The 26,235-nt window shown below is 34.8% G+C and overlaps 1 protein-coding gene and 1 non-coding gene across 4 annotated transcripts in view; one reads left to right on the top strand and one right to left on the bottom strand.

Moving 5' to 3' along the window:
• PKN2 (protein kinase N2) overlaps positions 1–26,235 on the bottom strand; it is a 116,984-nt gene that overhangs the window by 16,337 nt on the left and 74,412 nt on the right. For all 3 annotated transcript variants that reach the window (XM_045199394.2, XM_024565292.4, XM_045199396.2), the window contains 9 exons: positions 24,730–24,839; positions 7,774–7,917; positions 7,394–7,469; positions 6,641–6,815; positions 6,292–6,418; positions 5,686–5,816; positions 5,527–5,602; positions 5,357–5,448; positions 425–601 (listed from right to left, as the gene is read on the bottom strand). In XM_045199394.2, coding sequence (XP_045055329.2) covers positions 425–601; positions 5,357–5,448; positions 5,527–5,602; positions 5,686–5,816; positions 6,292–6,418; positions 6,641–6,815; positions 7,394–7,469; positions 7,774–7,917; positions 24,730–24,839 — 1,108 coding nt within the window. The remainder of the gene's footprint in view (positions 1–424; positions 602–5,356; positions 5,449–5,526; positions 5,603–5,685; positions 5,817–6,291; positions 6,419–6,640; positions 6,816–7,393; positions 7,470–7,773; positions 7,918–24,729; positions 24,840–26,235) is intronic.
• Positions 25,636–25,824, top strand: LOC112309433 (U2 spliceosomal RNA). The gene has a single exon (XR_002975241.2). It is a non-coding gene; the product is annotated as a U2 spliceosomal RNA (small nuclear RNA).

Here is a 26,235-nt window from a genome sequence, read left to right as displayed (position 1 = left end):
AGTACTTTAAAATTACCCTATAAAATGCAAATACAAATATTTCATACATTATATGAAACAGACTATTCTACACTTTCTCCTTCCACTTAACAATGTACTTTGAGTATAGTTGCTATTTAAAGCCATGGTCCTAGATGGCATTCCCTAGGGAGAAAATGTAAAAGAAGAAATTTTGCTAAAAGGAACCTAAATTTTGTTATCTAAATTATCAAACATGATTTAGGATAATCCATGAAGTTTTCAATATGGACAACGGAGTAAAATAGATATATTTATATATGACAAGAGGTAAGTAAGCAGTTATAATAGTCCTTGTAGAGATCCATTTTTCCATTTGGGAAAAAGAAATAATTCAGAGAGCTTTATTCCTTCCCAGAAAAAACCGGTCACGAAAAGCTCAGAGAAATGTCTGAAGCATACTCACACAGCTCTTGGTTCAGCAAAGACATCAGTATGGATGTGCATCATTAGGTCCCCACCAGCAGCATATTCCATGACAAAGCAAACATGCTCTTTGGTTTGGAAACATGCAAAAAGGTTCACCAAAAATGGATGCCTTACACTATTCACAGTTTCAAAAATTCTCTTTTCACACATCAGGCTGTAAGAGAAAACATTTAAAATTAATAGGTTTCCCCCTTCTTTAAGTTCTAGTTGGAAACAACATTCTTTAAAAATTGTGAAACTCTAAAATAAGCAAAGTTCTTAACTATAATAACTTTAAAACCATAAAATGTATTTTTGTTTCGCTCCAATGCTTTGAAAAATGTGGTCTATTTGACATATCTAATGAATTGAAATTATTAATGCAAACTAAAATCTACAGTTAGCATGACAGAACTGGTAGAGTTCCCACTGAGTATCAGAGCAGCACACACAGCTAGTAGTTACAGTTAATAAAACAGGCTCGATTAGGGTAGACTGTAAAATTTATCAGGAACTGGTCAGAGAATTTAGCAACCTAAAGCATAATTTTAAAATACAGTTTGTGTAATTTAATGACAGTAATTTCAATGACAGTGTTTTCAAGTTCATAAGCTACAGTATTCAAATATTTTATCATAAAATATATTAAGTAAAGATATGCTGTATAAAGTTGTAATTTAGAAGGCTGATTGGAAAATAAAGAGGCTACATGGAGAATTCTATAACATGCTTCAAGAAGCTCCTTGACAGTGGCACAATTTCCCTGCAAGTCCATAGCGATCACAGGTTGTTCTTGTAAGAACTTTTATAAGCTGCTAGGAAGAACAGTGTTCAAAATCGTTGACTCTGGAACATTAATTTTGCCTGAATAGCAAAAAGTATCAATCCTCTTCTCTCTGAAAATCAACTTGACTTAAAGTAGAACACCAGATCAGCTGTTCAAATATAACTTGGAATTAACTTATGTTAAGTACTTGATCAAAATAAAGATACCAATAGATGTATTTTATTAACAATTAGATTATATTTGTATTTCTAATACAAAACAGGCACTTTGTTTTGTTCTTGAAACTGGAACCAAAAGTTGACATTAATGTTTAAAAGCATTAGTAATACTTTTAAAAATTAAGAAATGCTTAAATTTTGTTGTTGATTTCAAAATGCCAAACTAAAATCCTCAAATTAGAGGGAAGTAGACCAATCCCTCCTTTCTTTTATGTCTTTTAAGAAAGAGTTAACTTAAAAAAGGTTGTTTTATTTGGGTATCCAGATTATATTGCTATGAGTTAAAAAATTAAATAGAATTTTGAAAATATTTGACAGTATCCCTGTTTGTAGAAGGAGCATAACATTTTCAATGCTATGATAATATAGTTGTCATCTGGATTATGAACTAAAACAGCTGTACAGTTTTACATATTGACAGTAAATGCAGCTATTATGTAATAGTGTTTAAACTCCATTTATTATGGTCACAGTCAAGATGAACTTTTACCCTCTGATTTTACACAACCTGTTCAATATTTTATACATATTCAGAAATAGAAAGCTCTACTCACTGTGATTGTTTTTAAAGCTTTAGGCTTATGTCTACATATATTTGGCAAGGTTATAAATGTTACTACAAATTAAATCATTACTAGAAGTAAATTCACAGAAAATCAAAAAGAAAGTTCATAGCTTTGATTTTTATCAGCATTTAAGTTCATTGGAAAATAATGCCCGAGTGGGCAAGATCTAGATGATGGATTCTAAAACTGATTTACTAAGTCAATCTAAAATATGGGTAATGTAGAGATATTCAGATGAAATAAACTGGTAATATATTTTGGCTTAAGTTGAAGACAAATATGGTCTCTTCATTGTCTATAGTTTATATTTATGGACAAATTCTAATATATCATATATTAGGCCTGTGTTGAACATGTAAATGGTATAAAAGATCAAGGATCAATGATCTAAATGCCTCTTAAAATAGTTTTAATGCCACTCTTAGGAATTCTTTGATGAGAACCGGATAGACATCTTCAACTATTAGATAAAGGAGAAAGGCTCCCTTTAGACCCAAATTGTGACAATAATAGCAAAAATCCATTCTCCTTACAGACGGGGAGATTACCCTAAATCCATTGGTACACCATGATATTCCCTTTCTATGGGCTGCTATTATCGTATCGTTTATTTTAAATGTAAATATATGTAGCCTCTTTTATTAACATAACTAGTATATTTATGTTTTCTCTCCCTGATTAACATTCCATTCTAATACTTTTTTTGTGCACTTTCTTCAGAGTTCAGTACATTATTAGATATGCCAGAAAACTTAAAAACTTGTATAAATATTTTGGTCAGTGGAAAACCACATAATTAATATGGCTAAGGTCTTAGGATTAAACCCTGTATCTGTATATAATACAGGTGGCGGCGCTTTTATTGTGCATCTGCAACACTATTTTGTTGTCTTGAAATAGGAACCAATAGGGACCAGTAAGAAAAGGAGGCTAAGAAAGGAAGCATTACAATAACAAATTTAACATTCTTATTCTGCACTGGGGGAGGATGGGACTCAAGAGAGAATGTTGTACTAATGGTAGGTAGAAAATGTGACCCTTGAACATGAATTGATAATTTTGGAGTTAGTCCATAATTTATTTTCATTTAAAAAGAAGTTAATTTGGAATTTTTCTCTATAAAAAAGTCAGTTTCCTAAGTAAAATAATAAAATCCAGACTAAAGAAAGATAATTTAAAAAGTGAACATAAAGGATTCTGCTTAGTTTTAACTAGTCTAAATTGTTTATTATTCAGACTTGCAAGTAATACATATTACTTTAAAAATATACTGCTCTATTTTTTTATTTTCTAAATTTTTTTTCTTGACTTCCTCTAACTGGTTCTTTTTTGCTGCTTTCCTCAAATTTCTGATAATGAGTTTTATTTCTCATTCCAAATTTTCCATTTGTTTTTGTACCAGTTCCACTGAAGATTATTTTATTTTCATGCTACTCAGTATGTAAATTTATAACTAAAGTTAGATGAGAAGGATCACTCGTCCACTTTTCACCAAGGCTGAATTAATTTTCTGTAGGGGTAACGGCCTGGGTTCCAGCTATGGCTCCATTCTCTGATATGAACATTCTTCTTTAATAGCTATATTAATAATATTCTTTTTAGATTTAATTAGAAAGGTTTTTCTTCCAGAGACCTGGCTCAAAATAGTTCACAATAAAGAAGAAAGCTATATAAACCTATGTAAACGAACAGAATTAAAAGAGGTCATACCAATTTCATATTATTTTAGGAAACACAAATTTACTATGTATAGGTCTGAAACAAAGCAAACATTCTTCCAGAAAAAATACTTGACTCTATTATCATTGCAATTATAAACAGACTGACAGTGCAATTAAAGGTTTGCTTTAACCAACTACTTATGTAACATAAAAATACAGTTCTAGCCCTGGCCAGTGTGGCTCAGTTGGTTGGACTGTCCTCCTGTAAACCGAAAGGTCACATTATCTACTCCCAGTCAACGGACATGCCTGGGTTGTGGGTTTGGGCCCCAGTCAAGGAGTGAGAGGCAACCAATCAATGTTTCTCTCCCCCCGCCACCTCCTTTCCCCTCTCTCTTAAAAAAAAATTCAATCTGGATGTCCTCAGGTGAGGATAGAACACATACACACACATTCATTCACATTTCTAAGCATATAATATGATGTTCGTAATTGTTCATAAATATTCAGCAAAATCCTTTCTGAGTAGTTTTAGGTATCAAGAAAGTTTATTTTGATATCATTGAGGAGTATGAGAGGTAAAAAATATATAGACAAATCTAAAAAGAAAAAAAATTGTATATAAAGGAAATCCTCATCATTTAGGCTCTATCCTAATTCTGAGAACTTCCCATTTTGTGGGGGAAAAAAAACTAATTTGGTACATCTATATGGCACTTAATACAATTCAACAGTGCAAGTATTACCAAACATTTCATTTTTAAAATATGTGGATTAACTGAGGCTCAAAGGTACTCAATTAATGGCCCTGGGGTCAAATCATTACTTACGGAGAAACAACCAGAACTAGATAAGTCATTCTTCTCACTCGTAGTCCCAGGTTCTTTTTATTACATAGGGCTGGCTTCCATTAATATTAACTCATGCTTACTAGTGATTTAAGAAAAATACTACTTCTAATGGAAAAAATAAATTAAAAAATAAAATAAATAAAAAGAAAAATACTACTTTATATATCAAATGAAAGCCTCTTTTGTAACAACTGTTCTATTTGTTATACAATTTTTCCATATTTGATCACCCTATTTGAGACAGTCTTTAAAAAACATACTATTCTTTGACCTAATTACAATATTACTCCCTAAGTCCTTGGATTTCAATAATTGTACATACAGACATACACATTATCAATTTATAGTTATCAAACCCAGAAAGATAAAATACTAACTATGGTCACAAACCCCATTTAAAAAAATAGAGGAAAAAATAGAAGTGCATTTTAAAAAGTAGGATATAGTAACCATCCAGTAACTGCAGATTATCTATAATGACATTCCGTGACTTATGGTATGGGAGATAATAGCCTCACCCAACTAACATTTCCTACGCCACATAAACACCTTAATATCTCCAAACATAAAAAACTTAACAGTATTAGTTTAAACATTTCATCATCTTTCCTTAGTATCCTCTAACCAGTAAATTGTCATAAGGAGGGAAAGGAGGAGTTGTCTGAAAAGAAAAACAGTATTTAATTAATGTCTACCTTATGTCAAGTATAGATACATTAACTTTTTTAGTTTCCTCACATACTACAAAAACAGAAAGCTTTGCTGTTGTGTATATATATACATGAATTTTCATGACATTAAATCACAACTTCATAAAAATAAACAATTTTATTTTTAAAAAACTAACCTGTCTACTTCATCTCGAGCTACAATGTCTCCTTTCTTTAAGGCTTTTATAGCAAACATTTCATTTGTGTGTTTATATTCAGCCAAAAGCACCTAAAATGAAATTGAAATAATTATTTCCCATTTGAGTTATTACTTTGGTAGATATTCCAAGAAAATTTAAGAAATTACCTTTCCAAAATGTCCTCTACCCAAGACAGCACAACATCTGAAGTCTTGTAGATTAAACTGAAACATCTGTTGAGATCTGAAAACAGTAATGTCAATTAAAAGTAAGGCAAAAGTATGAGGCCAAAAATGTAGTAGCAAAGATGTATATATATTCTTTACCTTCCATCCTCAAGTTCTTGGATACCACTATATTCTAGGCCCGATTGAGAAATATCAGGGTCATATTCAGATTGAGGTTTTGGAAGTATACTATTTCTGTCATTTTCAATATCAAAACCAGTTTCTGAATCCTGTAAAATATTAAATACTCATGCAATCATAGAAATATTCAAGAAAATAACTTATTTGTTAAAGACAAATAATGTCAAAAGTCAATATAAATATTAGTGAGGAAAACAAAATTCAGATACTGAATATTCATTCTAAGATGATTAATTCTATCTTGCACTTATCTAAAATATGTGAAAAGCTCACATATTGTTGTCATCTTCCGTGCACATTCAGAAATCATGCTACCCCAACCAGAAGATGAAGAGTGTTTCAGGCAGTTGTCATCTAATGTCAACCATGTCCTATCTTCCTCCTAGCCGCTTCAGCAGCCTATTCTGTCTGTTCAAGCCCATGAGCATCCAAAGGTTTTTATGTTTCACTCACAAGGACACAAAACATAGATAACTTTTAAGTAACTGAAATGTACACCTCATTCACTATGATGCTTTTGCTGGTAATTCACATGGTGAAAATACAAGGTTTAAAACGCCTTACCTGTCCTGGTGTATCCAAGTCTCTTAATTCAGCAGATTCATCTATTTCTCCAAGGGAAGAATCACGTGGTGGGGCTGGAGGAGGTTCAGGTTCAAGATCAAAGTCCAACTTGGTTACTGTAGAATCACTGATAGGAGATAAAATAATTCACCAAAAAGTTATCAAAAATATATATTTTAAACAGCTCTACCATTAAAGCAAACAACTTTAATTTTTAAAAGGAAGAAGAACACTAATTTCAAAATGCTATTTGGAAAAAATGAGATTTTTAATAGGCCCACTGTAATCAAGATAAAAATGTCACAAAAATTATTTTATAAAAGCAATGTTCAAAAATCTTAGCACATACCTAGTTGGAGGTGCTAGTTCGGGAATGCGTACATCAACCACTGGCACTGTAGGAGGCACAGGTGCTTGAGGACTGAAGGTGCCAGAATGATTTACTGTAGGAATAGCTCTTCTCACTAGCCTTCCCCAAGTGGCAATATTAATATTCATTTGAGGAGCTCTGAGAAATGTTTTGCCTGTGGATATTGTGAAAAGAGAAAACAGAATAAGAAATTTTTAAATTTAACCAAAAGCTATAATTAAAAAATTCATATTCATCGGTTTATAATTCATGAAGAATAAACAAAATTTGTCACTTAAAAATACTTAACTATCTGTTATAAAGGCTAGCACAAAACAGCTGAAAAAGTTTTAAAAGTAAATAAGTTGAAACTTTTAAAAAAGTCTAGTAATGATATGTGGTTAAGGTTTAAAAAGGAACTCTTATTCTTCAGAGATACTAACTGTAATAGTTAAGTATAAATCAATATGATGTCTGCATTTGCTTCAAATAATCCGAGGAAGCAGTGAGAGAATGACACGTAGATGAAACAAAATCAGCCAGGAGCCGACTACTGTTGAAGCGGAGTGATGGTCCATTGTGCTAGCCTCTCTACTTGTGAATATGTTTGAAATGTTCCTTAACAAAAAGTCAGAAATAAATGAATAAACAAATTAAAAAAAGCAAAGCTGGATGTCACTTTTAAAATACTATGTAGATTTTCCATATTTAAAAAATACCAGAACACTTAGCATTTGATTTCTTAGTAATTACCTTGTTGTTTTGAAAAAATTTTCTTTTGTCGTTGGAGTTTTGGTCGTCTTTCAATGACTGGATTAAAAAAGGTAACCTGCAGTGAAGAAAATTGAAGTGGATATGAATATAGCACTGGATTTATGGCTCATGAAATTCACTGTACTTCTAAGTTTTGAAAACCTAAGAGAATCTTAGATATAATATAGTCCAACCCCTTCTGAGAAAACAGACCTGGAGAGGGTAAGTTATTTGTCTTATATACCTTTTCGGTGGCAGAGTTGAGCCAAGATTTCAAGTTGTCTGTTGTTCACCCTAATGCCCTTTCCACTTCTACATCATGCTGCCTACATATATATTTCGACTGTACTTAAGCACATTTAATAAAATGCATTTATTACCTCTGCAAATAAAGTACCCTGTGGTTCCAAATAGAGACACATGCCATGCCGCTGGTTGTCTAAAAAATCTTCTAACCTCAGAAATTTTACAGCACACAGAGATCGCCAATCACGCCAATAAACTGAAATTTCCAGTTCACGTGACTAGGATGATTTAAAAGAAATAAAACAGAGAAGACATCATTGGACACATAGGTGAATGAAATATCACAAAAATATAAAATACAAATGCAATAAACAAAGATAACACACACAATGATCACACTATTTTAAAGAGTGCTTTTCAATATTTCTTATATTTATTACTTTAACAAATGTATACAGTTTTACTCAAAGGAAGAAATTTATATTCCAACAATCTCTGGCTAAGATATTCCTTTTATATAAAGAATACACAACTGGAAACGGCCAATACAAATAAATAACTACAGAAACTCTTTCCATCTTACACTATAACCTTTCAGATTTTCCTCCTCCATTTGGCATCCCTTGCTGTGCTAGTGCTAAAAGATCTCAGTGCACACCTGAAAGAATCATTTCAAACTTTATTCCCTTGTCTCAGTGTTGAGTCAGGGAAAGACTGCCAACTACAGTACTTATTCTGTACTTACAGTGTGCCACCCACTGTGCTAAGCACTTTAAGAACATTAGGTCCCTTAATGTTCAGAAGAATACCATTGGGTTATAGGACCAGTGATAGCAGGGGCCTTTAGTGGGTGGGGAGAAGAAGGGAAATTCATATTAAGGTTTATATAAAAAGATGTGCATTTATTGTAACAACAAAAAAATAGCATAAAGCAAGAACTTGACTGTCCAAAAACCATGGGTATGTTAAGTATATTATACCGTATTCATATGGGGGAGTACTCTGTAGTCATTGAAAATGATGCTTAAATAGAAAAATGTATTTAAAGTTTTAACAATCAATTATTAAATTCACTAGAAGAATACAGTTTATAAATGGGGGAGGGGAGTCCATGCCATAAACTGACCTCTCTCTCTCTATGTGTGTTATAATCTACATACAATTAATTACAAAGCACCGCACTTATTTTTTGTTTTCCATGATTGTGCAGACCACCCACAAGAGGCTGTTTTTCCCTTTAGGCGCAACAAAGTAATACATTACTTCTTTCAAATAACAACTTTAAATTTATGAACTTATGTATCTTATGTAAGCTCTTAGTACACTTAATAAAAATATCTTTTGTCTTTAAATAAAACCAGTTGATACAAATGAACACAGAAAACACTCATAAAAAAGAGAACATGAAAAAAAATGATTCAAGACACAATGTGCTAGAGGATCTCATAGCCGGTCAGGAAAAGGACTAGAAAAAGACATTTATGGCAATGAATATGGGAGCCCAGGGCCCCCACCTCATTTCTCTTCTCTGATATGTATTACTATGGGAGAGAATACTTGTCACAAAAGGGGAAGCATGAGTATAATTATTTTAAGATCAGTAAATGGTATATAAAAGCCGTGGGTATGAGTACTATAATATTCTATTCAAGTTAAAAGTTTAAGTATTTTGGAAAGTTATTTTGGGAAATAAATGGAATGAATAATTAAACCAGGAACTGCTAATTTAATTATATTGTTTTAGACTAGAGGAGGAGAGGTATACTTTCTTCTATCTTCTTCCACTGCATCAGGGAGGAAGACTTGTTATAGAGAAGGCAGATGCCAGGATATGGATGCGGGGGATGGAATTAATACCTGTTAAAAGTTCTTATACTTTCACACTGCTAAAGTAACATTGTATCTTTCTCTGGACAGGAGGTCCAATCACCTCTTTTGCATTTATTCTAGCCACTCTGGTAGAACTCACATGTTGATTCATTTCTCTGTCTCCTTTATTGCATGCTTCAAACTGAACTATGTTGAAAGATCTGAGATTTGGGATAGAAGGGCATATCAAAACCTTAGGCTGGTTTTCCTGGAGTTTCATAATGAAGTTTTAGGTATAAAGCTTTTCAAATTTTGTTAAACAATTTTGCATTGTTCCCTGTATTACTCTCTACACAATTTAAGGAGGTGATAGCTGTGATCTAGAGCAAAGTAACATATTTTATGTCAGTAATGATAACACTGTTTCACGGCACCCCAATCTTACTTTAAACCCTAACATCCAGTGTGATATGGATGGATAAAACAGGGATATTTCATCTGAAAAGCTAAGTATCTTCTATATAACTAGATGCCAGTAGTACTTAGTGAATTTTTAAAAATTTTTTATTGTTATTCAGTTACAGTTGTATGCCTTTTCTCCCCCTCCCTCCCCCACCTCCGCCCTCTCCCCCTTGATTTTGTCCATGTGTCCTTTATAGTAGTTCCTGTAATCCCCTCTCCTCACTGTCCCCTCCCCACTCCCCCCTGGCTATTGTTAGATTGTTCTTAACTTCAATGTCTCTGGTTATATTTCGTTTGCTTTTTTCTTGTTAATTATGTTCCAGTTAAAGGTGAGATCATATGGTTATTGAATTTAAACTGCAATTGTAACTGCTCATTTGCTGGCAATTTTCCAGAAGAAGGTCAGTTTTTATAAAGCAAGAGCATGTTTGCAGGTAATGTCAAACCCTAAGAGTAACAAATCATCAGAACAGCTGAGTAGTATGAGCTAAGTATTGATTTGGCAGTACTGGCAATCTGTCCCAACTTGTGTTTCATTCTGCCACCATGAATTTGAACACAGGATCAAAGAGAAAAACTCTGGTAGACCTAAGAAAACTGAATGGTTTGTCTGAAGTTTCTGCAAGGCCTAAAAGTGAATATAAAAAGGCAAGAGACTTTTAATCAACATGCCATACATGTAGGAGGAGAAAGAGAGCAACAACTTAAAACAGTGCTGCAATTTAAAAACACAGTACGCATCTAGCATGAAAAGAATTGAAGCACAAAGAAGAGGGAGGTTCCCAAATTGCTCTTGAGAAACTCCAGGGGAATGGAGATATTTTAACTTTACAAAGGAAACATAGTAACATGTGTGGCACACCATAAGAAACAGTCGACATTGAACGTACCACATTCCTTTTGATGACATCACATCTTTGCTAAATTGGGTTTCAACCACTGATTTTTACCACAGAAAAGGGAGGTAAGGTGCAATGTCCAATTTGATTCCAAGCTTTGAGAAATTCTATTTTATATAACAATCTGACATATCCCACTACTAAGTAGCAGGTTACATAAAAATTAAATAAAAATATTTAAAGGGTACACTGCAATGATTTGATGTATATATATACATTTTGGAAGGATTCCTCTCATCTAGTTAATTAACACATCCATCACCTCAAATATTTTATATATACAGAAAAATATATTATTTGGTGAGAACATTTAAGTTCTAGTCTCAGCAAATTTCATTTATACAATGTTATGGACTAGAGTCACCATGCTATACATTGTAAGTTTAGACCTTATTTATCTTATAGCTGAAAGTTACACCTTTTTGCCAGCTCCTCCCTACCCTCCCAACCCCTGGTAAACACTTTCTAGTGTTTGTTTGTTTGCTTTTAGATTCGATATGTAAAGTGATATCACGCAGTATCTGTCTTTACTGATCTGGCGTATTTAGCATAACGTCCTCAAGGCCATCCATGTTGTCACAAATGGCAGCATTTGCATTTTTCACAGCTGAATATTTGTGTGTGTGTGTCTGTGTGTGTCGGAATATACACATATAACACTTTCTTTATCCACTTATCCACTGATGGATGGTAAGATTGTTTACATATCTTGGATATTGTGAATCATTCTGCAATGAATGTGGGACTGCAGATATCGCTTCAATACCCATTTTCATTTCCATTGGATATATACATACCTAGGAGTAAAACTGCTGGGTCATACGGCAGTTCTATTTTTAAATCTGAGGAACTTCTATACTGTTTTTCACAGCGGCTGCATCAATTCACATCACCACCAGTAGTGCACAAGGGTTTTTCCCACATCCTAGTCTATGTTTATCTCATCTTCTTGATGTAACTACTCTGAAAGGTGTGAGATGATATCACATTGTGGTTTTGATTTGCATTTCACTGATGATTAGTGATGTTAATCACCTTTTTGTGTACTAGTTGGTCATTTAGATGCACTTTTTATTTTTAAGATTTTATTTATTTATTTTTAGAGAGAGGGGAAGGGAAGGAGAAAGAGAGAAACATCAGTGTGTGGTTGCGTCTCATGCACCCCCCATAGGGGCCCTGGCCCATAACCCAGGCATGTGCCCTGACTGGGAATCGAACCGGTGACCCCTTGGTTCGCAGGCCGGCAGTCAATCCACTGAGCCATACCAGCTAGGGCTAGATGCACTCTTTAGAGAAACATTTAGTCGGTTTCTCTGCCCATTTTTAAATTGTTTGCTTTTTGCTATTGAGTTCTGTGAACTCTTTATATATTTTGAATATTAATCCTTTATCAGATAATTTACAAATATTTCCTCCCATTCTGGAGGTTGCCTTTCCGTTTTGTTGACGGTTTCTTTTGTGTAAAACATCTTTAGTTAGTAACTACTTCTTAATAAACATCAGCTATGATGATGATGATGATAGGTACTTAAGAAAATCTACACTAGCAGAAGGATAGATTGGAAATAAGGAGACAAGTTAACCTATTATTATGAAGAACATAGGCTTTGGCTTTTATATATATATATAAATATATACATATATATATATGAGGTGGGAGGACTCCCACATTCATTTTATGAGGCCAGCATTATCCTGATTCCAAAATCAGATAAAGACCTGACAAATAAAATTGTATGCCAATATCCCTGATGAACATAGATGTAAAAATCCTCAACAAATATAAGCAAATTAAATTCAGAAATACAGGAAAGAGATCATACACATGATCAAGTGGGATTTATCCCTGGGATGCAAGATTGCTACAATATTCTCAAATCAATTAAAGTGATACACCACATAAGCAAAGTGAAGGATAAAAACCACATGATCACTTCAATAGAAACAGAAAAAGCATTTAACAAAATCCAGCATCCATTTGTGATAAAAACTCTCAGCAAAGTGGGAATAGAGGAAACATGCCTCAACACAGTAAAGGCCATATATGACAAGCCCACAGTCAACATCCTACTCAACAGGGAAAACCTAAAAGTGTTTCCCTGAAGGTCAAATACAAGACAGGGATGTTTACTTTCACCACTCTTACTCAACACGTACTGGATGTCCAAGCCATAGCAATCAGACCAAAAGAACAAATAAATGGCTCCAAATTGGAAAGGAAGAAGTAAAACTAATTATTTGCAGATGACAATACTGTATGTTGAGAACCCTAAAGAGTCTACCAAACACTACTGAAACTGATAAATGAATTCAGTAAAGTAGCAAGATAACAAAATTAATACTCAGAAATCAGTGTCATTTTTATGCACCAATAATAAGCTATCAGAAAGGGAAAGTAAGCAAACAATACCACTTACATTGCATCAACAAAATTCCTAGGAATAAATTTAACCAAGGAGGTGGGATACCAGCACTAAGAAAACTATAAGACACTGAAGAAAGAAACTAAAGAGGGTACAAATAAATGGAAGCATATACTGTGTTCACAAAGAATTAACACCATTAAAATGTCCATAGTACAGAAAGCAATCTACAGACTCAATGTAATTCCTCATCAAAATACCAATGATGTACAGAACTAGAACAAATAATCCCAAAATTTACATGAAACCACAAAAAAACTCTGAATAGCCTCAGCAATCTTGAGAAAGAACAACAAAGTTGGAGGTATCACGCTACAGGATATCAAACTATACACAAGGCTATAGTAATCAAAATAGCATGGTACTGGCATAAAAAGACAAAGATGGATAGATGGAACACAACAGAGGGCCCAGGAAAAAAACCCATACTATATGGTCAATTAATATTTAACAAAGGTGGCAAGAACACACACAATGGGGTAAAGATGGCCTATTCAAAAAATGGTGCTGGGAAAACTGGACAGATACTTGCAAAAAATTGAAACACTTTCTTACACCATATACACAATAAATCAAAATGGATTAAAGACTTAAGATATAAGACCTGAAATCATAAAACTCCTAGAAGAAAACATAGTAAGATCTCTGACATTTAGCTAAAAAGTTTTTGCACAATAAAGGAAACCATCAACAAAACAAAAGACCAAACCACTGAATGGGAAAACACATTCTTCAATGACACATTTGATAAAGGGTTAATATCCAAAATTTATAAAAAAACTCATACTACTCAATACCAAAAACAAACAAACAAAACCAACCAATCCAATTAAAAAATAGGCAGAGGACCTGAACAGACACTTCTCCAAAGAGGACATACTGATGGCCAACAGACATATGAAAAGATGCTCACGGTCACTAATAATCAGAAAAATGCAAGTTAAAACCACAATGGGATATCACCTCACACCTGTCAGAAGGGCTGTCATCAGTAAATAAACAAACAACAAGAGCTGGAGAGGATGTGGAGAAAGAGGAACCCTTTTGCACTGTTCGTGGGAATGCAGATTGGTGCAGCCACTGTGGAAAATAGTTTGGAATTCCCCCAAAATTAAAAGTGGAACTGCATATATCTCAGCAATTCCATTTCTGGGTATATATCTGAAGAAATCCAAAACACTAGAAACATTAGTTTGAAAGAATACATGCATCCCTGTATTCACTGCAGCATTATTTACAATAGGCAAAATATGGAAGCAACCCAAGTGTCCATCAATCGATGAGTGGATAAAAAAAGCAGTGGAATATATATACAATAGAATCTTAGTAATCAGAAAAGATGAAATATTACCATTTGCGACAGCATGGATGGACCTAGAGGGTATTACACTCAGCAAGATAAGCCAATTAGAGAAAGTCAAATACCATATAATTTTACCTACATGTGCAATCTAAAGAACAAAATAAATGAACAAAACTGAAACAGACTCACATACAGGGTTCCTGGTTTTGCCAAAGTGGAGGGTCTTTGGGGGAATGGGTGGAAGAGGTGAAAGGATTAAGTGCAAATTGATAGCTACAGAACAGTGTGGGAATGTACAGTATAGTCAATAATATTGTGATAACTATGTATGATGCCAGGTGTGCACTGGAAATACTGGGGGGAGCACTTCGCAAATTATATAATTCTTAAAACCTTGGTTTCTTCTTCATTAAAATGGCAACAAATATACCTTCCTCAAAAGTTTACTGTAAAAATAAAAAATAATAAAATTACTAATATAAAGAAAAAATGTAAATACAGTAAGGATTATGGAAAAAAAAAAAGGCAGCAGCAGCAGCCAAGGGGGCTGAGGTAGGGTAGAAGTTACATAAACAAACAGGGAAAAGAAAAGTTGCTGGTAATAAGGTAAAACCCTGAAAAGTGGGCCAACTTTTATAAGCCCAGCTCAAGTTAGAAATTAAAATTTATAGTAATAGGCGATCCATTTCAGCAGCATTCAGCACATCAGAGCAAATTAGACAGATGGTAGAAGTGATTTGTAGTTGTGGGTTTCCACAGCAGGTCTGGTATAAAGACAACTTTGAAAGATGTTACATGGTATCAGTAAGACAATGGTTGTTGGTAATATTAGTTTTACAGTAAATAGAGTAAAAACTAACCTGTAAGGGGGTAATGGACCCTTCTTAAAGGATCAAGGAAATGGAAACATAAAATCAAATATCTAGCTTGGTGTTAACGAAGTAAAAGAGCCAGAGGAACATCAGTAATAACTTGAGTTATCATTTACTACATAACTATGTGCACTACAAGGTATTAATCCAGGTGCTTTGTGTAGTTATCTCATTTAGGGAAATAAAATTCGGTGAAAGTTTGACATAAGAATTTAAGAGTTCAGAACAATTCTTTGCTAAAATGACAAAGAGTAAAGGTATACTGTGTTTGAAGTGTTCAAAGAAACTTGAAATAACATTAGGTTAAATAGGTTGTTTAGATATACAGATATTTTTAAATCCCCCATAATGATGGCAAATGTTAGAGTGAAGAACCAACTGAAGTTGGTAAGGAGTATTGCAGAGTTCCGGCCAACATGGAGGCATAGGTAGAAACCTTTCACTTCCTTGCACAACCAAAGGAAGATAACAACCAATTTAAAATCAATAACAACCAGAAGTGCCAGAATATCAAACTGCATGGAGCTCCGACAACCAAGGAATTAAAGAAACAGTCAAACAGAACAACCAGACTGGTAAGAACCCACAGAAAGGCTGCAGACCTTGAGGGTGGGGCTGGCTAAGAGAAACCACAGTGAGGTGGAGGATGTCCCTGCCTGCGCTGGCTCAGAAAAACTGCAGCAAGGCAGCAGACCCTGGGGGCGAGGCTGGCTGAACGGGAAACTGAGACTCAGAATTGACTGTGGACTACAGTGGTTGCAGCAGTTGGAGAAACTCCCAGTCTCACACAGGAGTTTGGTGGAAAGTGGGCCAGGGCTGAGCACTGTTCCTTCTCTGGCCCCTCCCCCACAGGCACTGCCACGAAGCAAGGAGGGTTGCCCTGCCCCGGTGAATTTCTAAGGTCCCGTCCCCTTACAACTTAACAGGTTGTAAGACAAACAAAGAAATAGGGCCCAAATGAAAGAACACAGCAAAGCCTCAAAAAGAGAGCTAAGTGATGAGATAGCCAACCTATCTGGTAGAGAATTTAAAGCCCTGGTAATCAAAATGCTCACAGATCTGATTAAGGTTGGTCAAAAAATGAAAAAACAAATGAAAGATACCCAAAATGAAATAAAGCAAAATATTCAGGGAACCAACGGTGACAGGAAGGAGACTAGGACTCAAAGCAACAATTTGGAACAAAAGGAAGAAATACACATCCATCCAGAAGAAAAGGAAGAAACAAGAATTCAAAAAAATGAAGACAGGCTTCAGAACCTCTGGGACAACTGGAAATGTTCCAATATCTGAATTATAGGGGTGCCAGAAGGAGAAGAACAGCAAGAAATTGAAAAATTACTTGAACAAATAAATAATGAAGGAGAACTTCCCCAATCTGGCAAAGGAAATAGATTTCCAGGAAGCCCAGAGAGTCCCAAAGAAATTGGACCCAAAGAGGAACACACCAAGGCACATCATCATTAAGTTACCCAAGATTAAAGATAAAGAGAGAATTTTAAAAGCAGTAAGAGAAAAGGAGAGAGTTACTTACAAAGGAGTGCCCATAAGGCTATCAGCTGATTTCTCAAAAGAAACCTTGCAGGCAAGAAGGGGCTGGAAAGAAGTATTTGAAGTCATGAAAGGCAAGGACCTACATCCAAGATTACTCTCTCCAGCAAAGCTCTCATTTAAAATGGAAGGGCAGATAAAGTGCTTCCCAGATAAGGAAGGTCAAGTTTAAGGAGTTCATCATCACCAAGCCCTTATTACATGAAATGTTAAAGGGACTTATCTAAGAAAAAGAAGATAAAAAATATGAACAGTAAAATGACAACAAACACAACTATCAACAAATGAACCTAAAAGAAAACACAAACAAAAACAAAAACTAAGCAAATAACGAGAACAGGAACAGAGTCAGAGAAATGGACATCACATGGAGAGATTTCAGTGGGGAGGGGGAAGGGAGAAATAGGGGGAAAAAGGTACAGGGAAGAAGAAGCATAATTGATAGGCATAAAATAGATGGGGAGAGGTCAAAAATGGTATAGGAAACAAAGAACTTATATGTACAACCCATGGATATGAACTAAGGGGGAGGAATGCAGGAGGGTGGGGGAGTGCAGGGCGGAGGGGGGGATTAAGGGGGAGAAACTGGGAAAACTGTAATAGCATAATCAATAAAATATACTTAAAAAAAAAAGGAGTATTGCACAATACCCAGTGGTCAAGAAATAATAAAGATGAGAAAAAAAGTAGACAATTATATATATTCCACTGTCTCATTTTTTAAGACTCATAGTCTCAAAGGAGGATGTGACATGTCAGTTGATATGGAATCAGCAAAAGAGACATAAAAAGTGTAAATATTATTATAGCTCCATTATAATTTTAAAAAACAGCATCTCAGATTAAACAATGTGCTCAATGTCAGACAGCTCATGCACGGAGGGAATTACCGTGTTTCTCGGACTATAAGACGCACCCCCCCAGTTTTTTTTTGGGGGGGGGCGTCTTATAGTCTGAAAAATATGGTAAAATGTCTCTGAATTCTTAGTCTATGACTTGTTCTACATTAAGATGTTGCATCTTTACATTTTTATCATTTTATAGGGAGGACAGTATCTTTCTCACTGCCATGGTTTCTATGAGGTATCATTTGCACTTCTCCCCTAAAATCTGGGTCTCTTTCTCGACCTTCTTACTCAAGTCCCAGTGTGAGTTTTCTGAGAGGGGGCTTCCTTTTTTTCTTGTGAAGCAGGCTGTTAAATGAAAGCACACAGTGTGTTCTCCCATGCTTTAAGTTTTACATGGGTTGGGGTCCACAATGTTGCTGCACACCAATTACACTTTCAGGTATCAGCTTATGTTTCAGGAATAAGGATGAGGATATGACAGTGGATGCTTTCAAAGAGTTAAATGTTAACCTTCTTTAATGCAGTATAAAAAGATATTTCTGAAAATCTGAAGCCAATAAACAGAAAAAATCCCTTGAGTTCTTCTCTAATCACCTTGTCCTCTATGCTACACCCCAGCCTCTCACTGCCACTGTCATACGAACAAATGCAATCGCACCACAATCTCAGCTGTCTGCAACCTTCTCTCTGACCCCCACCTAACATTCTGGCTCAGTCTCTCTGGTACCTCAGCAACCACTGATCCTTCAGCCTCACTGTTACTTCCAGCCTGGTAATCCTACTACCTTTTTATTGGATCTCACTTTCTCACTGTCCTTTCTTCCTCTTTCTCCACTTATCAGTGAACATTCTCTATTACTGTGCTCTGAACAGCACTGATTCCTGCTAAAAATTTTCTAGTTTCAGTTCTAAGAACAGGGCCCATCTATCTATGTTTCTAATATTAATACAGATTGTCTCTTTTACAATAGTAAGGTTAATAAAAATGAAATGTGAAAGGGAAAAGGTTAGGTATAAAGGCTTGGTGTACCCTCTTGTGTTTTATTTTGAATTCTCATGGAAGAGTCAAAATTTTTATAACAATGGAGATGGAGGAATTCAGGAAAAGTGAGAAATTACATAGCTATTGTGTTCTAATAAACATGAATAAAGACCAAATTTTATAAGAAAATATAAAAAGGGTAACCTGGTAAGAACAGAAAGAACGCAGAATGAGTAGTCAGTAGACTTCATTAAGAATCTTGAATTATATCTTATGCTAATTATTTAACCCCTAGGACATAATTTCCTTATTAATGTGTAAAATGAGGGGGCTGGATTAGATCAGCAATTTTCAAATCTTTTTTTTTTTCCCTGACTGGCAAATTCCAAATGACATTTTACCGGGCATCTCAATAATAAAGAAAAGTCCCTGTCCTGTCTTCTGAGACAATTCTGCAGAGCCCTGAGTTCCCAGGAACATAATTTGAACTCTTCTAGATCATTCTACATCTATGTCATTTATAGAGTATCTTACAACTCTGAAAAGACTTACAAATCTTGTATCTTGAAAAGTACAGACCCAGTACAGAAAACTTAGTTCCTAGAATGCCATATAAAAGAAACTTGACATTTCAGGCAAAATGCTGGTCATGAACATGTCAGGCAGTTTAAAATAAATGTACCTACAAATGTATCTATAAATATTCTCTATAAATAAAGTCTATAAATGTAAGAGATAAAATGAAAGAGTAAAAAGCACATGAAAAAGTAAGACATACTATGAAAGCAGAAGGGGTTGGTACAATAACGAATGTGGTTTCTGCCAAAGAAGTTTACAATCAAATTAGGGACAAGTAATATGCATATCAAGAACCTAAAAGTTCTAGTAGGCCTGAGGGATGAATAGCTTGACTTAGCCATGTAATATCTTCAAAGTTCCAAAGTGGGAAGAATGGAGTAAAGAAACAATTGTAGGTGAAGATTGTAATTCCAAGCGAAGAATAACCAATTGACAAGTATCAGTCTTTCTAGTTGTCTAACATTGTAGTGTGTGTAATTTTAAACTATCTTCTCTCTTAAAGGTTTCCATCATCTTCTGCTGTTTCCTCCTCTGTGTCACTGTAATCTTTCTATCTCATCAGGTTACCATCCATTTAGGATACAAAGTCTAGTACCGGCTCTGACACTTATTGATATGCAACTAAGTACTCTGGTTCTCAGTTTCCTTAACTATAAAACGATCACATGACATTTAACTACTTTTAAGTTCTATTTTAAATATATACCTCTTTACACAAACACCTAGCTACAAGGGAAATCTAACCAGCCATTTTCCCTCTAATAATAATTATCTTTAGTAAGTTTCATTTTGATCATACCAGTCATCAAAAATCTGAAAATCACTTTAAATTAGCTCTCAAATGAAAGCAAGTAACATTCAACCAATTAATTCCTCATTACCTAACATGTTCTTGTATTACACTCATATTTATAGTCACATGCCAAAGCCAGGGGCTGAAATAACTAAAATCACTGCGTGGCTTAAATGTGCCAGGCAACGTGAAGCATTTTATATACACTCTCACAATTTTTCTTCATAACAGTCCTATGAGGATTATATTTTATCTCCATTTTTGAGATGGTGAAACAAATGCCCAGAAGTAAGATTATATAAATTATTTATTATCAAATAGCTAATAAGGAGCAGATGAACAATGAACCCAGTCTCTCTGGCTTCAAAGCCAACATTATAGCAAACCTACTACATTAAAAACGAATGGAAACTGAAAGAAACATTTTATAGTCATAAATATTTATATGTATTTACACATCTAGTGTAGGAAAAGGATGCAAATACAACAAAACATGAAGACCATGTCTATACACTAACAACCTCAACTGTATTTCTCGTTCTGGTGGGCTTGACTGAATTATAATGGTCTAACTATTTAAACAGCTAATTTACGCCATATAACAATGCTACTTCTCTGGCCCTGAAAGAGAAAAGAATTGAAAAACATCTTAGAGGTGTAACCATTCTGACACAAGAATTCCCTTACATTCTCTTTATAAATTGCTCTCTGAACTTTATTAAGAGAGAATTTACTAATTCCTACAGCAGCTCATTTCATTTTTTAACAGTATTATTCTTTGTACGGAAATGAAATCTGCCATCCATTGACTTGTGCTTTGTCCTCCACAAAGTACACAGTCAATCTAAGGATGGAAGATGTGCTTACAGCTTGCCCTTTCTCCACACATATGGCAAACACTGCTACTTGATCAGTATAATTTTCTCTCTAAACCAAATGTACCCAATAAATTTTTTTTAAAAAAATTTTATTGTTATTCAATTACAGTTGTATGCCTTTTGTCCCCAACACCCAGTAAATCTTAACGAACTCCAGAAAACCACTACCAATCCATTAGAGTTGACATACACAAATTGAAATCTCTTGCTATTCTTAGTCTAACTCTTTTTATATATGTTCTTTTTAAAGATAGTTACCAAATCTTTGTTAAATATCCTCTTTAATAGACTTAAAATCCCATTTTCCTTCAATGGTCCCACATGTAACAGGATTTTCATCATCTCACCATTCTGGCATTCTTTACTGGATAACCTTTTAGAATGCTTATCTAATCTGAAGTATGATCTGATGCAGCTCAAAAGGGTTTTTTTTTTTTTTTTTTAAAGATTTTATTTATTTATTTTTAGAGGGGAAGGGAGGGAGAAAGAGAGGGAGAGAAACATCAATTCATGGTTGCCTCTTGCTCACCCCCAACTGGGAAGCTGGCCCACAACTCAGGGATGTACCCCAACTGGGAACTGAACCAGTGACCCTCTGGTTTACAGGCTGGCACTCAGTCCACTGAGCCACACCAGCCAGGGCAAGATTTTTTTTTTTTTATTTCTCTTTGGCAAACTCTTGTCCTCCTAACCTTGGGATACTGCTTATAATTTAGTCCTTATACCTTTGTTTTCTTACTTATAAACTCTTTCCCATGATGGGTTAATAACTATTTTTATTAACTTCTGTAATACATGGTACTTATTTTTATCAGAGCATTTATCACAAGTAATTCAGATGATGTCAACTCCCCTATTAAAATCCCCTCAATTGTCTTCCAACATATAGCCTGTAAAGACCCCAGCAATCTGGCACCTACCTACATTTATTATTTCACATCACACTGATCCTACTATTTTTATGCTTCCAACACATCAAGTTCTCTACTACCTTGCGCGGTGGGCAGGGGTGGTAGCGGTGGTGGTGGTGGTGGTCATGTTTTGTAGCCTCTGCTGGGAACACCCTCTCTGGATCTTTGCAGGTTTGGCAACTTTTTACTCATCCGATCTTAGGTAAAACATAGCCTCCTCAAAGACTTTCCCTAATTACTCTATTTAAAGTAGCCCCCCAATTTACTTATACCACCCCATTAACTTCCTTCACTGTACTTGTAGATTTTTAAAAAAACTTGTTCATTATTCATCTTCATTCATTATAATGTAAGGTTCATATATATAGGGAATTGAACTATCACTACTTTGATCATCACCAGCATCTGGAATGACGCTTGGCACAGAACAGAAAATCAGTGATTAAGCTTACAAGTTCCATTACAGCAGTAAGTAAATGTTATCTCTGTAAACGGAACCTAATACATATAAGATGTTCAATAACTATTTGTGAAATAATGGAATGATGTTATCCACTTGGCATTCACTATGACCTCTAATTTAAAGATGACTTCCAAATCCACTTACCAAGCCCTAACCTCTAGTTCCACACCTTTAGGTATACAGAACCTATACACCTATATACCTATAGAACTAGCTATACAGCCCCCTGCAGTATTGATCTTTTCTAACTTCTGTGGCATCATTTTCTTTGAAAATTATAAATTCCAGCCCTGGGTGGTGTGGCTCAGTGGACTGAAAATTATAAATTCCTTACTCTGTAATCATATCCACTTAGCTACTAAGTCATAATAATTTTTCCTTCATTTTTACTCTATCTTTCTATTCCTATTGCCATATTTTACTTTAAGCTCTCATCATTTTATAGTTGTAGCACTAGAGTAGCCTCATGATTTATATGCCTTTAGTCTCTCCTACCTCAAATTCATTCTTCATACAAATCTGATGATCAATTTTTCTGTTATGTTTCTCATCCCCATGCCAATTAGTATTCAAAATCCTAACATTCTAACTCCTCAATATCATTTTAACTGAAATCATCAAAGTAAAGGTATATTTGGGAAATTAGTGGTAGACTGTTTTCTTTTTTGATTTTGAGAGTATATTTATTAAAGCTACGGACAGTGAACAAGAAAGGGCCTAGACTAGAAGAAGTAACAGGAGAAAGCCTAGTCGGGCAACTCTGGCTCTCTAGAAATGTGACAGGAAAGAAATGACCCTGAGCACGGGTGCTTTGGCTCATTGGGAAGTCAGAGAAAAGGAGGCCTTGGAGACAGGTTCAGGGGGTTAGCCCAGGATGAGCTGTTGTTGCCCACTGCTCCCCTGGTTGCAAGTATTATGGGGTCCCTTAGAGTTTAGGAGATGCATGCTTGTGGTGGAAAAGAGGGGGAAGGATAAGGTGTGGGAATGCTCCCAGGAGGGAGAGCACGCTGAGATGGATAGATTGCTGAAACTGGGTAGATTCTCATACCCAGTTTCAGATGTAATGGTAAAAAGTCTGCAACTAATCAGATATATACTGAAGAGCCACTGAAGTGTAAGTTCCTTGAGAGAACCTTGAAAGACCTTGTTTATATTATTTGCTGCTCATCTACCACCTGAAAGCCCCTGGAATACAGTAGGTATAAATGACTATGTGTTGATTAAATAATTTTATAATAATTTTTCATAAAAACAAATGAATGATCCTAAGCCAGGGAATGAATGCTAAGATGAAAGTAGTATTTTCTGAAAGATCTGTCTGGTTCTCAGACACATGGAGATTAGTTAGTAAATTAGTAAAAATTGCCAACATTGTGTTCTTACATTAGTGAGCTCTTACCACTATTCTAAAAGTTTTACATGGATTTAATCATTACATACCTCAGCACTGTAGATACTACTAAAGATAAGGAAATTGGTGTACATAGAAGTTTAGGTGTTTTGCTCGAGTACACAAACATTTAAGTGGCAGACACAGTATTGAAACCAAGCAATGATGAGGGCCTGACTAGAATGCTGTCTGTAAGGATAAAAAAAGATAAATTGGAAAAGTAAAGGCTAGACAGTAACCGCCACCTCATATGATCATTAAGCATTATAAATCTGCTTTCATTAATACATGTAATTTTTAAAATGACATATGTACCATCAATCTGAATACTAAATGATAAAAAGCTTGAAGTCTTTTATTTCTAGATAAAATTATAATTAATTTTTAATACTTTCTACTCATTCTCCAATGGATATATTAGAATATGAGTAATAAAGTTATTTATCATCATAAATTTCCATTTACTGTGGACGGATTAACCACTATGGCTACAGATTGCATTCTAGCCATTCACATCACTTACAAAAGCCAATGAAACACATGGAGGGCTGGCTGGATGCATAAGCATAACAGCTCATTTCAAATCCAGCTTTGATAATAAAACCAACAAATGGTAAATTAATGATTAGAGAGTACATTATTAAAATACATTTTAATATTAGATCTTACCTTGTTGCCAATCCTTCAAGGTTAATACAAACTACACATTTTCAAATCACTGCACAAATGACAGCTACAGCAGCAGTCTGATACTTACCTCTATCTTAAGGCAGATAGATTTAGGTGTAACTCAACAGATGACAAATGTCAAAAGTACTAGGTTCTTCTATTCTGTTAAAAATAAAACTTCTCAAAGTCTTATGAAACGTAAATTTTACATTCAAAATGACTATAATGAAAATTCAAGTAAAAAGTTTTCCATCTTACCCTGTCCAGTTCCAGTGTAAACTTCTGGTCCCATGACTGATTGGAAATGGGTTTCCAACTAGTTTGACCAACCACAGTATTATCTAGCTTCAAAACTGCGCAGACATCATCTGTAATTACAATTTATAAACTTGCTTAAATATTTAAAAACCTTTATAATAGAAGTACCACTGTTTAATGGAAACAAAAACCTTCCAATCCTTTCATAAGGTTTTTCCTTACTCAATACTGAAGCTTTTCATTCTTTTATTTTATTTATTTTTAGAGAGAGGAGTAGGGAGGGAGAAAGACAGGGAGAGAAACATCAATGTGTGGTTGCCTCTTGCATGACCCCTACTGGGGATGTGGCCTGTAACACAAGCGTGTGCCCTGACCGGGAATCGAACTGGTGACCCTTTGGTTTTGCAGGACAGCACTCAATCCACTGAGCCACACCAACCAGGGCATGAAGCTTTTCAATCTTAAATAGCTAGTTTTATATATACATACACTACCACTAGACACCCCCAGTTTTATCCTGTTTGACAAAAACAGAAATATCAAGGGCTACCTATTTGATTTATATTAGAATGTCACTGGAAGGGCTAATAGGTAACAGTGACTTTTTGCCACCATGTACGTGTACATGTATGTTTGCAGAGTTCACCCTGGAACAATGTGGAGGTTAGAGGTGCTGAACCCCCGTGTTGTCAAAAATCTGCATGTAACTTTCCCCCAAAACTTTACTATAGCCTACTGTTGAACAGAAGCCTTACTGATAACATAAACAGTCAAGTAACACATATTTTATATATTAAATGCATTATTTACTGTATTCTTACAATAAAGTCAGCTAGAAAAAATATTAAAACATCATAAGAGAAAGTACATTTATAACACTGCACATATTTAATGAAAAGAATTTGCATTGCTTCTTGGCCTTTGGCTAAGATGAAGTGTTTAAGTATCTATTCTTATCAGTTTAAGACCTGGTAAGGTCATATCAGGTGTTATATTAAATGAATTTTTGGAGCAGGGAGATGGAATAGGAGCTTGCTCTGTCCACACCACACATCAACCTGGTATTGCAGGACCTCTGGTAATGGTGCATGAAAAAAAGCGCAACCATTCAGTTTTTCTCTCCTTGTATTTGCTATTTATGGAATTTGTTACCTTAGACATTTTTTATTTTCACATTTTTCCTAAGATCTCTATGTACAGAAAAGCAAAGGCACACTCACCTTTGTATTGTACACTACGTTGAAATGTCATGTGCCTTTCTCCCTAATTACACATTTGTATCATAGTTTATAATTATACTTAGAACATCTCCAAAGTGCTGCATCAACCTATTATACAGGGTCCGGCCCAAATAATGCCCCTTTTTCATTACAAAATCTTTTATTACAAAATAATAAGCACGTAATTCTGTAACAAAACAACATCACACCCAAGCACACCATGTGACATTTTAGGTGAAACATTCAAATTAAAACTATAAACCACTACACCCACATTACCACCCTA

The sequence above is a fragment of the Desmodus rotundus genome, chromosome 3 (genome assembly GCF_022682495.2).
Source record: "Desmodus rotundus isolate HL8 chromosome 3, HLdesRot8A.1, whole genome shotgun sequence".
In the NCBI taxonomy this organism is placed as follows: Eukaryota; Metazoa; Chordata; class Mammalia; order Chiroptera; family Phyllostomidae; genus Desmodus; species Desmodus rotundus.
This window is presented reverse-complemented; position numbering and strand designations above follow the sequence as displayed.